This window comes from Athene noctua, chromosome 4 (genome assembly GCF_965140245.1).
Source record: "Athene noctua chromosome 4, bAthNoc1.hap1.1, whole genome shotgun sequence".
In the NCBI taxonomy this organism is placed as follows: domain Eukaryota; kingdom Metazoa; phylum Chordata; class Aves; order Strigiformes; family Strigidae; genus Athene; species Athene noctua.
In genome coordinates, this window is record NC_134040.1 from 2,872,408 (window position 1) to 2,886,159 (window position 13,752).

General features: G+C 43.0%; 1 protein-coding gene across 2 annotated transcripts in view; it reads left to right on the forward strand.

Moving 5' to 3' along the window:
* DNAAF9 (dynein axonemal assembly factor 9) overlaps positions 1–13,752 on the forward strand; it is an 83,852-nt gene that overhangs the window by 52,077 nt on the left and 18,023 nt on the right. For both annotated transcript variants that reach the window (XR_012633522.1, XM_074904261.1), the window contains exons 23-28: positions 387–475; positions 702–800; positions 1,067–1,184; positions 6,438–6,526; positions 7,820–7,978; positions 13,030–13,155. Coding sequence is in view for 1 of the 2 variants with exons in the window: in XM_074904261.1 (XP_074760362.1) it covers positions 387–475; positions 702–800; positions 1,067–1,184; positions 6,438–6,526; positions 7,820–7,978; positions 13,030–13,155 (680 nt within the window). In the remaining variant the exon portion in view is untranslated. The remainder of the gene's footprint in view (positions 1–386; positions 476–701; positions 801–1,066; positions 1,185–6,437; positions 6,527–7,819; positions 7,979–13,029; positions 13,156–13,752) is intronic.

A 13,752-nucleotide genomic window follows, 5' to 3' on the forward strand; every position in this document is an offset into this window, starting at 1 on the left:
GTACCTGCTGTAGAGCAGTTGCACTATTAATACCTAGTAGTTTTATCAGTAAAGCATGCTACGACTAAAAGATACACGGGAATGGTGCTCCTACTTCAGTGGGTAAATTTTTTTCCTAGGATTGTTTTTTCCCAGCTATGAAGATGGGGGGAAAACTAGACCGTTTCAATAAAGTCTTTTCTAAAAGCAGTTGCAGTCTAGCCAAAGAGAACCTTACAAAATCTGATCTGTGGAGACTTTCTCCATATTTTGAATTCTTGCAGCAAAACCGGTGTTGTGAAATGTTTAATAGCTAGTTATAAATGCATGTAACTTATTAGGTGAACAAAACCGGTTCCTAAAGACATTTTGTAAAATAGCGATGCTTATGTTCTGGTTTGTTCCAGGTTTTCTCTTCATGGCAAAACCCCACAAACTCAGGATTATCTTTAAGGGTTGTTCAGGAAGAATTTCTGTCTGTGGAACAAAAAAGTCTGTAAGTTCACGTCACCTACTCTGGTGCGATTACTCATTATCTGTGTGCTACAATCTTCTGCCCTTTGGAGATCTTGATAATGATTCAAAAAGGAATTTTTGTATTTTTAGTGCAACGCTCACTTTATTTTTTTTGTACTAGTTAATATGTAGCCATCTGGTTTACAGAATATAAATTTCTAGGTTTCTCCTTTTAACTAACCATTTAATTAATTTGCTTGTTTTAGGCATTCCAGTGTTCAGAAGCTATTTAATGCCGTGTCTTCTCCTTCTGGGGAAAGATGCAGGGAGCTGAAAATATCTGCTGCCCTTCCAGAATTAGAGAGGTGAGAAATTATTTTTGTTTTCAAGGAATCGGTTTTGTCAGAAATAATACAAAAATACGTTGGTATATGTAATAATCATCTAAAAATCACTTATTGAATAGCTCTGTCTTCACACTGGGTATTTTTATTCTGAGATTAGTTATTTCCTCTCTAGGAAGCCTCTTTTTAACCCTGTAACAATCTTATTTTAGTAATTTCCCAACTATTTATATGAATGAAATCTTTTGGTCTTGACTGTAGGAAAATAAAACTTCTATTTTTGGCAGGTTTGTGCAACATTTTACAGTCAGCAGTGTCAGTCACGAGCCAGTAATGAGAGCACATCTTCCTGTTTTATTGCAACAGTCAGAAATTATTCCTGACAGCAAAGCAGAAAGCGATAAGGTAAGGAAGCAACTCAACCATCCTTCCTACCCCTAACAATCTTTAGCAAATATTCTGTCTGGCATTGGTTCTGTTGCAGGGAATGTAGTAAAGTACTGATGTGTGTTTAGCCATGCTCTCTGCCTCCTTCTGCAGTGCCACCAGTTCACACTGAACTTGCTTCAAGTCTGTTTCTTGGAATAAATTGCTCTGCCCTGTTTTCCTGATTACATTACTTTTTTTTTTTTTTTTTTTTCATTTAAACAGTCTTTTGGAAGTGCTAATGGCCCTTCAGCCTGATAAAATAGAGGCAGAAAATGAGGCAGAGATCTTCAAGTGAACGGTTTTCTCTAATGTCCAGAGAGAGTTAGCCCTAAAGCAGTAGCTTGTTTTTATGAATTGCTGAATAATTTAACTGAATTGTTCTCTGGAACATAAAAGTCCTTTAAATAGCATAGAGGTAGCACATGATATTTAACATTTGCTGATATTATCTGTAGAACACTCGGTTCTCTATAGGGGCAGTGACAATTGTCAAACTGAAGGAGTGCTTTAAATAGCATTTTCAGGGAAAATATTTCCTTGTAACTTTCCAGCATTTGAAATCTGCACTAAGCAAGAAAATCAAAGCAGCAGGAATAAAGTCTTTCTCTTTGAATACTGCAATATGGTGGCAGGCTGATTTCCTGGGATCTGGTTCAGAGACCATACTGACACTTCAGAATTAATAAACCCTTATGAAAGTTTTTAAATATGGTTTTAACATTGGTGTACCTGTCTCTGTGTATGTTTAAAAAAAGAAAACTCTTTTTGCAATGTTCATACCGAATTCTATAAAATGTGAAAACTTAGTACCTCTGAATTTTCTGAGTGGCTTCCCTTTATTATGACTACTCGCTTCCTGTGAGCATCCCAAAGTGATTTTGAGGGTAGGATACAAATAGTCTGCTGATGGCTATCTCCAAATATCATGTAGTTAGAAACGGGAAGAGGTAGTATGTCTGCTAGTAGCAGGACGATATGCTGGGTGACGACTGGTTATCAGGTATAATGGTCCAGTGAAACCATACTGAATGTCTCAAACGTTCAGTAAAGAACTTTGGTGAAGGAAACGGTTTCTGTGGAAACTCCAGGAGTGTGCAGTAATGGCAGGGAGATGAGGGGGTCCCACAGAGGTGGGACCACACTTTTCTGGGGTTGAGCTTCCCTATCTTGAGTGACTCTCCCATGAAGGGTCAATAGAGAAGCCCTTTTCACACTGCACACGCCAAAAGGAAATGTCAGACAATGATCACACCTGCAGGGAGGGGGGAGTAGCTCCTCAGTGACCCCCAAGCCCACTGACCCATTTCCAAAGGAATCTGTAGGTACAAACTACACACGCACCAAAACAAGGAGAATTCTAGAAGCATGAACTGCACGTGATGCCTAATTAGCCTAACGAGTCCAAGTGCCCATCCCGAGGAGGGGCAAGGAATTATGAAAGGACACGAGTCAAAGCCCTGGGTGGCTGCACCCCACCAGAACTGGACCCCTGGGCTGGCTGGACTAACACTAGAACGAGGACTAGTGAAATCTTTCTTTTTTTTGTCTTTCTCTCTTGTTCTCTTTTTCCTCTTATTCTCTATCCCTGTGTATAAGGCAAGGTTGTCAGAGCATGTTTAAGTCTTGTCCTGGCACGTTGTAGGACCTGTCAGTTTATGTTTTAAGGTTTGTCAGTGTATGTCATGAGGTTTACCACTTGTTGCAGAGGTTGCAAGGCTTACTGACAAAGTTGCATGCCAATCTCTGTTGTAACCAAAAAAAATATTGAGTTTTGTGATTTGAACAATCCTTGGTGTGGTTTCACCTTTGAATCCTGACCTGGGAATTGGGGAATCTTGAGTCGTGGTCCTAAGAAATTGGGACGTGATGTTTTAATTGGCGTAGTTGGCAGGATTCCCTGAGTCAAGGAGGATTCAGTTGGAATACACATTCTCCATCTGATAAACACGGATGAGGAGAATTGGGAAGTGACCCCTCAGCTATAAGCCAGGAGAGGGTCGAGCAGTGGCAAGCCCTGACTGCCTGGGAAATGTCAGTGCTTGACTGCTTCCTGATTTCTGAAAAACTGAAAGCGTGCCTCACCCTACCGGGGGTGATACGGACTCACAGTAGTTGGCATGATCCTAAATCAGTGATAGAAAGGACAGCGTCAGCAGAAGGGCAAAAAAGGAGGACAAGAAAAGGAAAGACACTGGCATGTGGGGTATTGGGAGCTGCTCTGATGGCAGCCCAGCAGTATAGGAGTGTACACGAACCTGCTGAGGGAGAAAACATAAAACCTCTCTAAGATTTAGTGAAGGAACTGCAAAATCAGTTGGTGGAAGAAAAGGCTAAAAGGGAAAGGTCAGAGAGACCCTGTTAGATATGCAGTGCGAGGTGAATCACCGACCTCGTACTGATCTGCTTGACTCAAAAGATCAGAAAAAAGTCCTGAGGGAGTCACCTGAGTGGAGCAGAGCGGGAGACTCTGGTTCCAAAAGTGAAACTGTTTTTTTCCTCCCTGTCGAAGAAGGTGGAATGGGAATCCCAAATCACTTTATCCTTTAGAGGATCTGGAAATAACGCAGTATTGCGCCCTTTGATTAAAAACTGAAATAATAGGAGCTGGGGAGGGAAATTCAGAGGTTGTGACAGAACAGATGCTTTGCTCAGCCTTGGACCTGTCTAAGTTCCAGGAGGAGTTTAGCTGCTTAGTGGAGGAGACTGAGACTGGGTAGAGGGTGTTGTTAACGGGGGACAGCGGGTGGATCTGTTTAAGGCTCACAGAAAACAACCAAGGGCATTTAATGATCGCTTGCCCCCTCGGCCCCCTTAAAACACCCATCACATTATTAGTAGACACCAGGACTCAAATGTTATCACTTGGCAGTGGTATAGTTACTGGTAGGAGGCAGAGCTGGGTTACAGATGTTTTTGGAGGCTCTAAACAACAGGCAACTGCTTGGTGAAATGTTGGTTACCTGGGAATGAAACTGCAACTGAGGCACCTTGCAACTCCCCGGCGTGGCTGGTCTGCAAACCAAACAAAAATTGGCGATTAACAGTTGATTTATCGGTGCCTGAATGTCCATCCAGGTCCTTCAGCAGTGGCAGTGCCTGGTGTGGCTGGGTGGGTGCAGCCCTGCAGGAGGACACCCACTGTGGGACGCGGGGGATGTTTTCTTCGTGGTCCCTTTGCAGGAAGCAAACAGAGATCGCTTTGCCCTCCCGTGGGAAGGCATCCAATTTACATTCACAGGTCTTCCCCAGGGATATTGGCACTCCTTGACAGTGGCTCACTATGCATTGGCTCAAGAGCTCCCCAAAACCATTCTTGGAGGAGGGGTTATGATATCTAGAACCCCCCTCTCCTGTGGGAGTCACGAAGGAAGAAGCAGTAAGGAAGGGGAATATGCAGTTAGATCATTATTGCTGCACCACGCAGATAGAGGAGGGAACACCCGAAGTGCTCCAAAGACAAGATCCACCCTCTGATCACCGTGACACACCACCTTCTTCCTCATGCATAAAACCTGCTCCTCCTTTCTAGCCCAATCTTAAAAACATGTGGTTCACCACTGCATCCTCTAGGATACAGGCGAAAGTGTGGAAGTATTGAAGCCCTGCACATGGATTCAGGGGGCAGAATGGTGACAGAAGGGGGAGAAAAAAGTGCTCGGGTGGACGAGTTGGTTCCTGTGTGGTATGTATTTATAAAGGAAACAGAGAAATGGGAGCACTTCTTAGAGTGGTTGCCCAAAAAACAAAGTCACTCAGGGAGCAAAGATTTATTTAAAGAGGCAATGAGCAGGATGGTCTGTAGGCAGGGAATTGTGCAACCCCAGTGTTTCATGCATGTGGCTTATGTTGCACTCGATTAGGAGAACATAACCCTCTCAAGGATCAACCCCTACACTTAAGGACTTTCTTATGGGCTGAGGGAATCAAAAAAGGGATTCCCTGGGATTTGCTAGTCTGGATGCCTACTGTGGCCTTGGAAAGCTCATCTGAGCGTGGAAAGCCGCTGACACACAGGGGAAGGCTCACTGAATTCGTACCCAGTGAATTGTCCCATCCTATTAATCGTTGTTTGTCTTTCATTGTGATATTTTTCAGGTTTTCAGCAGCTCACCATGGGATTTATGTTTTTGGCTGTTGAGCGGGTCATTATGTGTATTGATCTCATTAGGTCTGTTCTGTTCTTTACTAGGGAGAATACAGGGAAGGGGTTAAGGTGATGGTTTAGCTACCTGCCCACACCCAAATCGATTCAGTCACTTAACAAGAGCCACCTTACTGCCGGGGTGCTCCAGGAGCAGGCACACGGTGAAGGAATACAGTGTTTCCCACACCCCCATGCTACCACCAAGGAAATGGAGTAGCAGAGCGAAGTAAGGGAGTTCTGAAGCAAACCCTGACACCCCAGGAACCAGGATGGCCACAACGAGTGCCAGACACGGTGGCAAAAGTAAAGAGCTGCTGGGGGGTAAATGGATGCCTTAGGCTGACTGCATTTTGCCCAAAGCCCCCCTCCCTACTTCCAGGAAGATCCAGTACACCCACCTCACTATCCTGGGCAACCTGTTTTGGTAGATCTACCTCTTGTAGGGGAAGTAGCTGTGACATCGAAAACCCCTTTGAATTTGTACGCATAGGTGACAACTGACGCACGTGGAAAAGGCCATCAAATCTCCACACAGTTGATAATACCCTCATTTTAACTTCCATATGCTCTATAGTTGTGCTTTATGACACCAAGGTGACATAATTTCTTAACCTAGAGCTGCTCGTTGTGTTTGACAAGACTGTTTGATGTACACCATCCCTTTTTGAACTATTTTGCTCGAATACTGTTGTATGTTTTGGAATGTACCCTGGTCAACATAGGAAACGTAACCTTTTTGGTGTTTCTTGTGGTGTTTTGACTGACTTTTGCATTAATACTGCAGACTAGATTTTAATGCAAAAGTTTTGATAATACTGTTTGATGTATTTATTAATTATCCTTTCACAGTATTTAAGGTATGAAAACCAAGGGAAAACGTGTCTTTCTAAAATTACTCATATCGGTAACTGCATAAACACAGTTAGAGTTCTACACTATCTCGCTGTTTCTGTGGTTAGCGTTACTTAATTTTGCGTTTAGACTTAAGATTTTTATCAAGATAGAAGCCTTAAGACTGTGTAATTGTTGTAGCTCATTTCAAGTCTTCAGGTTGCCCCACTTCTTACCTGTTCCCTGTGTTTTAGGTGGTTATCACCATCATTACGGGTCTGCCAGGATGTCGTTGCAGCGATCTCTGTGCTTTTCTTGTAACTTTTAACAAGGAGCGTGGAAGGTTTGTACAGTTCTGGTTTTACAGTCCAAAGCAGTGGTCATACTAATCACCAAAGACCTACTCGGCGTGAAGGAAACGAATCTGTCAATGTTGCACTTCATTTATTTATTTATTTTTATGTCCCAGTTTTTAATTTCTAAACAGATGTGTTATAATATTTACTGAATTTATTCTTATGTGGCCCCTTAACTAGTTCTACATAGCACACCATAGGGTTAGGGGACATCAGTTCTATTACTCCAGGTATCTCTTTTAACTGTGTTATGCCTGGTAGGTTTCCTCTTAGATTTTAGACATTTAGACAAGAATGATAGTGCGGAAGATTTCATTGTTGATGTTCCATATGAAGAACACCACAGGTATCACTGTAGATCTATCACGTGTGTCTGGAACGTTCACTGATGCTACAGTTCAGACTAAGAAGGGCCAAATGAATCCTGCCTTAAGCAAGTCTGGATGTTGTCACAACTTGAAGGAAAGGGGTGAAGAGCTTCTGTTTGTTGACTTGTAGCGAGTCTAAAATGCATTTTTCTTGGAGAAAAGTCTATACTAGCAGTCCTTGCAACAGCATTGCTTTTAATCCAACCTGGTTTCTATTCTACAGTAGCAGGAGATATATTCATGTACATCTATTGTATGGCAAAAAGATAAATCTGTTGTAGGAATTTGCCATTCTCTGTCATGATATAGCTTCTGCAATATCAAAAAAAAAAAATCCTTTTAAATCTTACAGTCAAACATCTTAGCATTTAATCTTAGCAATGCTCTGGACTGGGTTTTTTTTGTATTACTTTTAACTGAGTGTCTTGATATTAGCGAGTTGATTCAGAACAGTTTTGTGGTTCTGTTTATAAGGCAAACACATAAGGTGACTTTTGAATGTTCTGTAATAATGCATTTCATCATGTTTTCCTGCAAATGCCATCGTTACTCTTTATTTTTGCAGTGTTTTCATGTCCATTGTCTTTTGAATTGGATTCATAAAACTTTTGTTTACTGCATCACTAGCAAAGATCAGAATTACTCATATGATGTGCTGCTTTGAAGAAGCTGTTGAACGTTATATTATTAAAAAATAACAAACCCCCACAAAACCTTTTGGCAGTAATGTAAAGAATGTGCTTACGCTGGAAATGATAGAAGGCCAAGTAAATTGCTCTTTCCCATGTGGTATGAGAGATGTGGAATCTTAGGGCTTGTCAAATTTATTTTTGGTCGGCAGGTTCAAAATCAAAAGAAAACAAATATTATGTCGTAGAGCATTAACTTCTTTCCTTGTTTTCTGTTGTTTAGGTGGATAGTTTATCGGCAAACTCTGGATAGTCCTGAATGTTTCAGTGCAACCCACTTCCAGCGTTACCTCTCCGGTGTCCTGGAGGCTCAGCAAAACCACAGCGTCCGTCAGTCCACTTATGCTAAAAAGAACAAGCGTCTCTTAGTGGTCTTGCAAGGGTAAATGTTGGAAAATGTTTAAACTGTTGCACAGAATGAGGGATTTTCTGTTCCCTTCCTTTTTCTAAGGCATTTAAAAATTTTTCCCATCAGTCTGAAGCAGGCAAATTTCTCTGCTAAATTCTGTTTTACATTCTGTGAATTGTTTTACATAGGCACTAAACTCAGCTTTTCTACAGTCCGTTAAGTTTATTGCTTCTTACTCCATGAGGAAAAAAAAGGTGTCCGTCGTTTTCCTTCAATCATTTGGAAGGAATGACTACATTTGATGGCTCTTCCTTTTTTAGGAGATTGACTGTGATTTGTGGCTTCTCAAAAGAAATTTTCCTGCCCTTTCCAGCTCTGTCTTAGACTGTTGTTAAATGGCACTTTATTTATCGGTGTGGCACTGTGTGGTTTGGTTTTGGTTTTTGTTCCACCCTCCCCGGAGGTTCTAGATTGAGGTATTTGCCCTTCAAAGCTGGTGAGACTTCATGCTGGTTATCTGTCTTTAAAGCCTGCTGGAGTGCTGGCCAGCTTTAAAGCCACAGATTTAGATGAGGGTGACAGAGCAGAGAGATCTTGAGATTTTGTTGCAAGTTGCACTCCAGAGCTTCAGGTGAATATTACTGAATATTACCTGCTACAGCATTATCTTAATATTTAGAGGGAGTGTTGCATGTTGTAGTCCCTGTTAATACACAAGTGAATTACTGCTTTTTTTTTTCCCAGCAGACCTGTATTTTACTGATAACAAAACAAAAAATAACCATGGGGTAAATGCACAAACTTACAGAATGCTGGAAAGCATGTTAGCTGATTACTTGCCCTACCTTTCCTACATAATTTCCTTTAAAATTTTGCTGAAATGGTTTTGATGAAAAATGGGGGTGGAGCACCTCCCTATTTCTTTCAGAGGAAGATCTATTGTCTTTAAGGCATTAGATGAGCACATTTTGGTAAAATTTAATTTGAGTTGCTGTGGAATAGAAATTAAATTTAGGAGGTGTGATATGGTGTGACATAAAGACTATAATTACACCTGTCAAGGGCTTACAGTACCTAGAACTTTTGAAAGACCGGTGAGTGCTAGAGAATCTTTAATAAATAAATTCATAGTTTCCAGAATTAAATGGTCCATTCAGTTTGCAGGATTTTTTTTTTTTTTCCTCTAAGTACAAACTTTAAAATGTAAGCTACTGTGACTTTTGCTGAAGTTTTTAAACAGAGAACAGGTGTGTTACAGTAAGCATAAGAACCACTCTTTGCTTTTTTGCAACTATTTAGTGTGCACAGATGCTTGCTTTTCCTTTGCATTCCTAGTAGTCCTTGCTTGGATTCTTTGGCAGTATTAGCTACAAAAAATCTGACACAAACTTTCAAAGTTCCGGCTGATAAAAGATAAGAGAGGCAATACTGTGCGTGAGTTGCAATCCAAATAAATTTTTGTGTAATTTTTGCACATCACTTCTGTGATGGTATGTTCTGAGCCTCCGTAGTTCAGAACGAGCAGCTCCATAAAGAGCTCACAGGCTCTTGTCCTGCTGGGGGACGTCAGCCACCTCGACATCTGCTACAAAAGTAGCACAGCGAGCTGTAGGCGATCCAGGAGACTCCTGGAATGCTTTGGGAATAACTTCTTAAGCCAAGCAGTAGACAGCCCTACCAGAGGGGATGTGATACTGGATCTGAATTCACCTACACAAGTGAGCTAATCGGTGGTGTCAGGATTGGAGGCAGCCTGGGCTGCAGTGGTCACACACTGGTGGAGTTTGCAGTCCTGAGGGATATGGAGCAGGCAAAAAGTAAAGTCAGGACCCTGAATTTTAGGAAAGCAAACTTCCAGCTGTTCAAGGAATTAGCAGGACCCCCTGGGAAACTGCCCTCAGGGACAAGGGAGCAAACCAGAGCTGGCAGAACTTTAAAGATGCTTTTGATAAAGTGTAAGAGCTCTCGATCCCCAGGTGTAAGGAATCAGGAAAGGAAGGCACGAGACTGGCATGGCTGAGTCGAGACCTGCTGGTCAAACCAGAGGGCAAGAAGGAAATGCACAGGCAGTGGAAGCAGGGACAGGTATTCTGGGAAGACTATAGGGATGCTGCCTGGTCGTGTAGGGATGGAGTCAGGAACGCCAAGGCACAGCAGGAGCTGAGCTTGGTAAGAGATGCAAAGAACAATAAGAAGGGCTTCTACAAATGTCAACCCAGAAAAGGAAAGTGAAAGACGGTGAATCCCTGTCAATGAGCAAGACTGGCAAACTGGTAACAAATGAGGAGAAGGCTGAGGTACTCAACAGCTTTTTTGCCTCAGTCTTCACTGGCAGCCTCTCTTCCCACACTTCTCAAGTGGGTGGACCACGAGACAGGGGGAGCAAAGTCCCTCCCACTGTAAGAGAAGATCATGTTCATGACCACTTGAGGAACCTGAATATACAAAAGTCTATGGGACCTGATGAGATGCTTCCCAGAGTCCTGAGGGAATTGGCTGATGTAGTTGCCAAGCCACTCTCCAGGATATCTGAAAAGTCATGGCAGTCAGGTGAGGTCGCCAGTGACTGGAAAAAGGGAAACATTGCACCTGTTTTTATAAAGGGTAGAAAGAAGGACCCTGGGAACTACTGACCTGTCAGTCTCACCTCTGTGCCTGGGAGGATCATGGAAAGGATCCTCCTGGAAGCTGTGCTAAGGCACATGGAGAACAGGGAGGTGTTTTGAGACATCCAGCACGGCTTCACCGAGGGCAAGTCCTGCCTGATCAACCTCATGGCCTTCTAGGATGGAGTGACTACATCAGTGGACAAAGGAAGAGCTACACATGTCAGCTGTCTGGACATCTGTAAGGCCTTTGGCACAGTCCTCCACAACATCCTTCTCCCTAAATTGGAGAGAAATGGATTTGGTGGGTGGCCTGTTGGGTGGATGAGAAATTGGTTGGATGGTCACATCCAGAGGGTCGTGGTCCATAGCTCAGTGTCCAGATTAGAGAATGGTGACAAGTGGTGTCCCTCAGGGGCTTGTACTAGAACCAGTACTGTTTAATATCTTCATCTGTGGCATAGACAGTGGGATCAAGTGCACTCTCAGCAAGCTTGCTGACAACACCAAGCTGTGTGGTGAAGGGAAGGGATCCATCCAGAGGGACCTGGACAGGGTGGAGAGGTGGCACGTGCAAACCTCATGGAGTTCAATGAGGTCAAGGGCAAGGTCCTGCTCGTAGGGACAAGGCCCAGTATCAGTACAGGCTGGGGAATGAAGGACTTGAGAGCAGCCCCAGGGAGAAGGGCTTGGGGGTACTGATGGATGAAACATGGGGCAGCAATGTGTGCTGGCAGCCCAGAAAGCCACCCGTGTGCTGGGCTGCACCCCGAGCAGGGTGGGCACAGGGTGAGGGGGGATTCTTCCTCTCTGCTCCGCTCTGGGAGACCCCCCTGCAGGGCTGGGTCCAGCTCTGGGGCACCAACAGCAGAAGGACACGGACCTGCTCCAGCGGGGCCAGAGGAGGCCACGGAGATGCTGGGGGGGCTGGAGCCCCCCTGTGAGGACAGGCTGGGAGAGTTGGGGGGTTCAGCTGGAGAAGAGAAGGCTCTGGGGAGACCTTAGAGCGGCCCCCCAGGGCTGAAAGGGGCTGCGGGAACGGGGGGAGGGACTCGTCATCAGGGGGAGGGATAGGACGAGGGGGAACGGGGTTAAACGGACAGAGGGGAGATTTAGATCAGATCTGAGGCAGAAATTGTTCCCTGTGAGGGGGGTGAGGCCCTGGCACAGGCTGCCCAGAGAAGCTGTGGCTGCCCCCTCCCTGGAAGGGTTCAAGGCCAGGTTGGACGGGGCTTTGGGCAACCTGGGCTGGTGGAAGGTGGCCCTGCCCGGGGCAGGGGGTGGCACTGGAGGGGATTTAAGGTCCCTTCAACCCAACCTATTCTATGGGTCTGTGATTATGACCTGAGACTCCTAGCCGAAAGCAGGCTGTTAGAAATACGCTCTTCACTCGATACAGCAGGTGATATTGAAGCAAGACGGATTAACATGTTTCCGATAAATACCAGTTTTCTTGTGGAATAAATGTGACGACTCTGAGCCGCCTCTGTTTGACATTTCCATTTCAAGTGTAGCATCTGAGAACAAATATCAGCTGCAGTATGTTTGCCCACTCTGTTTCTGAGTCATTAGCAGTTACATGAACTAGCCTGAGGGAAGTGCTACCCTAACCTGGCTGGAATGGTTTTGATTCCCAGGCTCCCAAGTGTTCACCTTTTTCACTAAGAGCATAAATAAGGATCTTAGGATTTTCTTAATTATGGTCATTCTGATGGTGCTAAAAAAATTTTTTTTTTTTTTTTTATATTAAAGTCAGATACTTACTGAGTGGTATAAAGTCCAGGGATGTGCAAAATAACGGATATTCTGGTAGCAGCGCTGGCTTCAGGAACAGCTAATTACAGGTTTTCCGTTCTGCCTAGGTAGTTGAGTGTTGGTGTAGACAGCTGTAAAGTAGCTGGAGTTCTCTAAATAATCCATCAACTCGATAACTGACAGTGCAGTTTTGAGAGAAGATTGTAATTGACTGAGAAATAAATACTTCAGATAAAAACGCCACTTCACCTAAGCTTTGTTATCATACAGAAATATAATGCAGCAGTGGCTGGAGTACTGATAAAAAAAATGCACAAGTTAATTATAGAAGCACGCTTAAATTGGAGTGCTGATAAGTGAGAGGTGTTGCTTTTTAATTTCTTTTTTCGTTTTTGCTTGAATCATATTTGGAGCTTAATATGCTTGGCAGCAGGCGTAACATATTTGTATGACGTTGTGCTTTTTGTGCTTACTGAAAGCCAGACTTGTTGTTCAGTGCAAAATTTATACTGCTTTTCTCTGTTGTTGTCAAGAATTTATTTCTAATGTTACTTGGAGTCGGCTTAATTTGTCTGGATTTGCCAAGTTTTGATCTGCTTTATAACTGTTTTTGGTAGGCTTTTTTAGAAATCTAACCTTCTTGCAAGCAATTGATTTCTTACTAGATGTTGAGATGTGTCGTTCTGTTTCTCTGAAACCATATTCTGTTTTGTTTTCTTACAGATATACCGATGTCATTGATGTCGTGCAGGCTCTGCAAACTCATCCTGACCCAGATGTGAAGTCGTCTTTCATCATTGGAGCGGTTAATACTTGTGTAGAGCCTCTGAGTTGCTATATGGAACATAGGTATACTTTAAGATTATTTTTTTTTTTTACTAGTTTGAAAATAGGTATGTAAGTTTATGAGCTAACTTTTATAATAATTAGATCTATATCATGGTTAATTGTCATTAAACTATCTTAAATTTCATATAAAACTGCTAGGTAATCCATCTTGGATGATCTTTGAAGTGCTGTTTGGTTTATAATGATGACACTTGGTTTCCACTACATATATAATTATATATAATATTAATAAAAGTTTAGCTTGTGGAAGAATAAACAAATACTACTTAAATACATATACTCGGACTAAAGACTTCATAAAATCTGGGCGGTGAACTGTCCTGTCGCACATGCTTTTTAAATCACTCTTTTTCTCACAATCTTTCGGTGAGTCTTTAAAATTGAGACGTGCATCTCAGTTTGGGTTATGATTGTATCACTGCTTTTGAACATTCAGTGGAGACTTTACAGATTTAAAATACAGAACTTACGGGAAGCAGTCCCAAATTTTGTTGAAGAGACTGACAAAGCACGGAAGCAAAAGCATCGCAAGTATTAAAATCTGATATCCTGGGTTACTGCAGCGGCAGGGTGGGGAGGAAACAGTAGCAAAGCCAA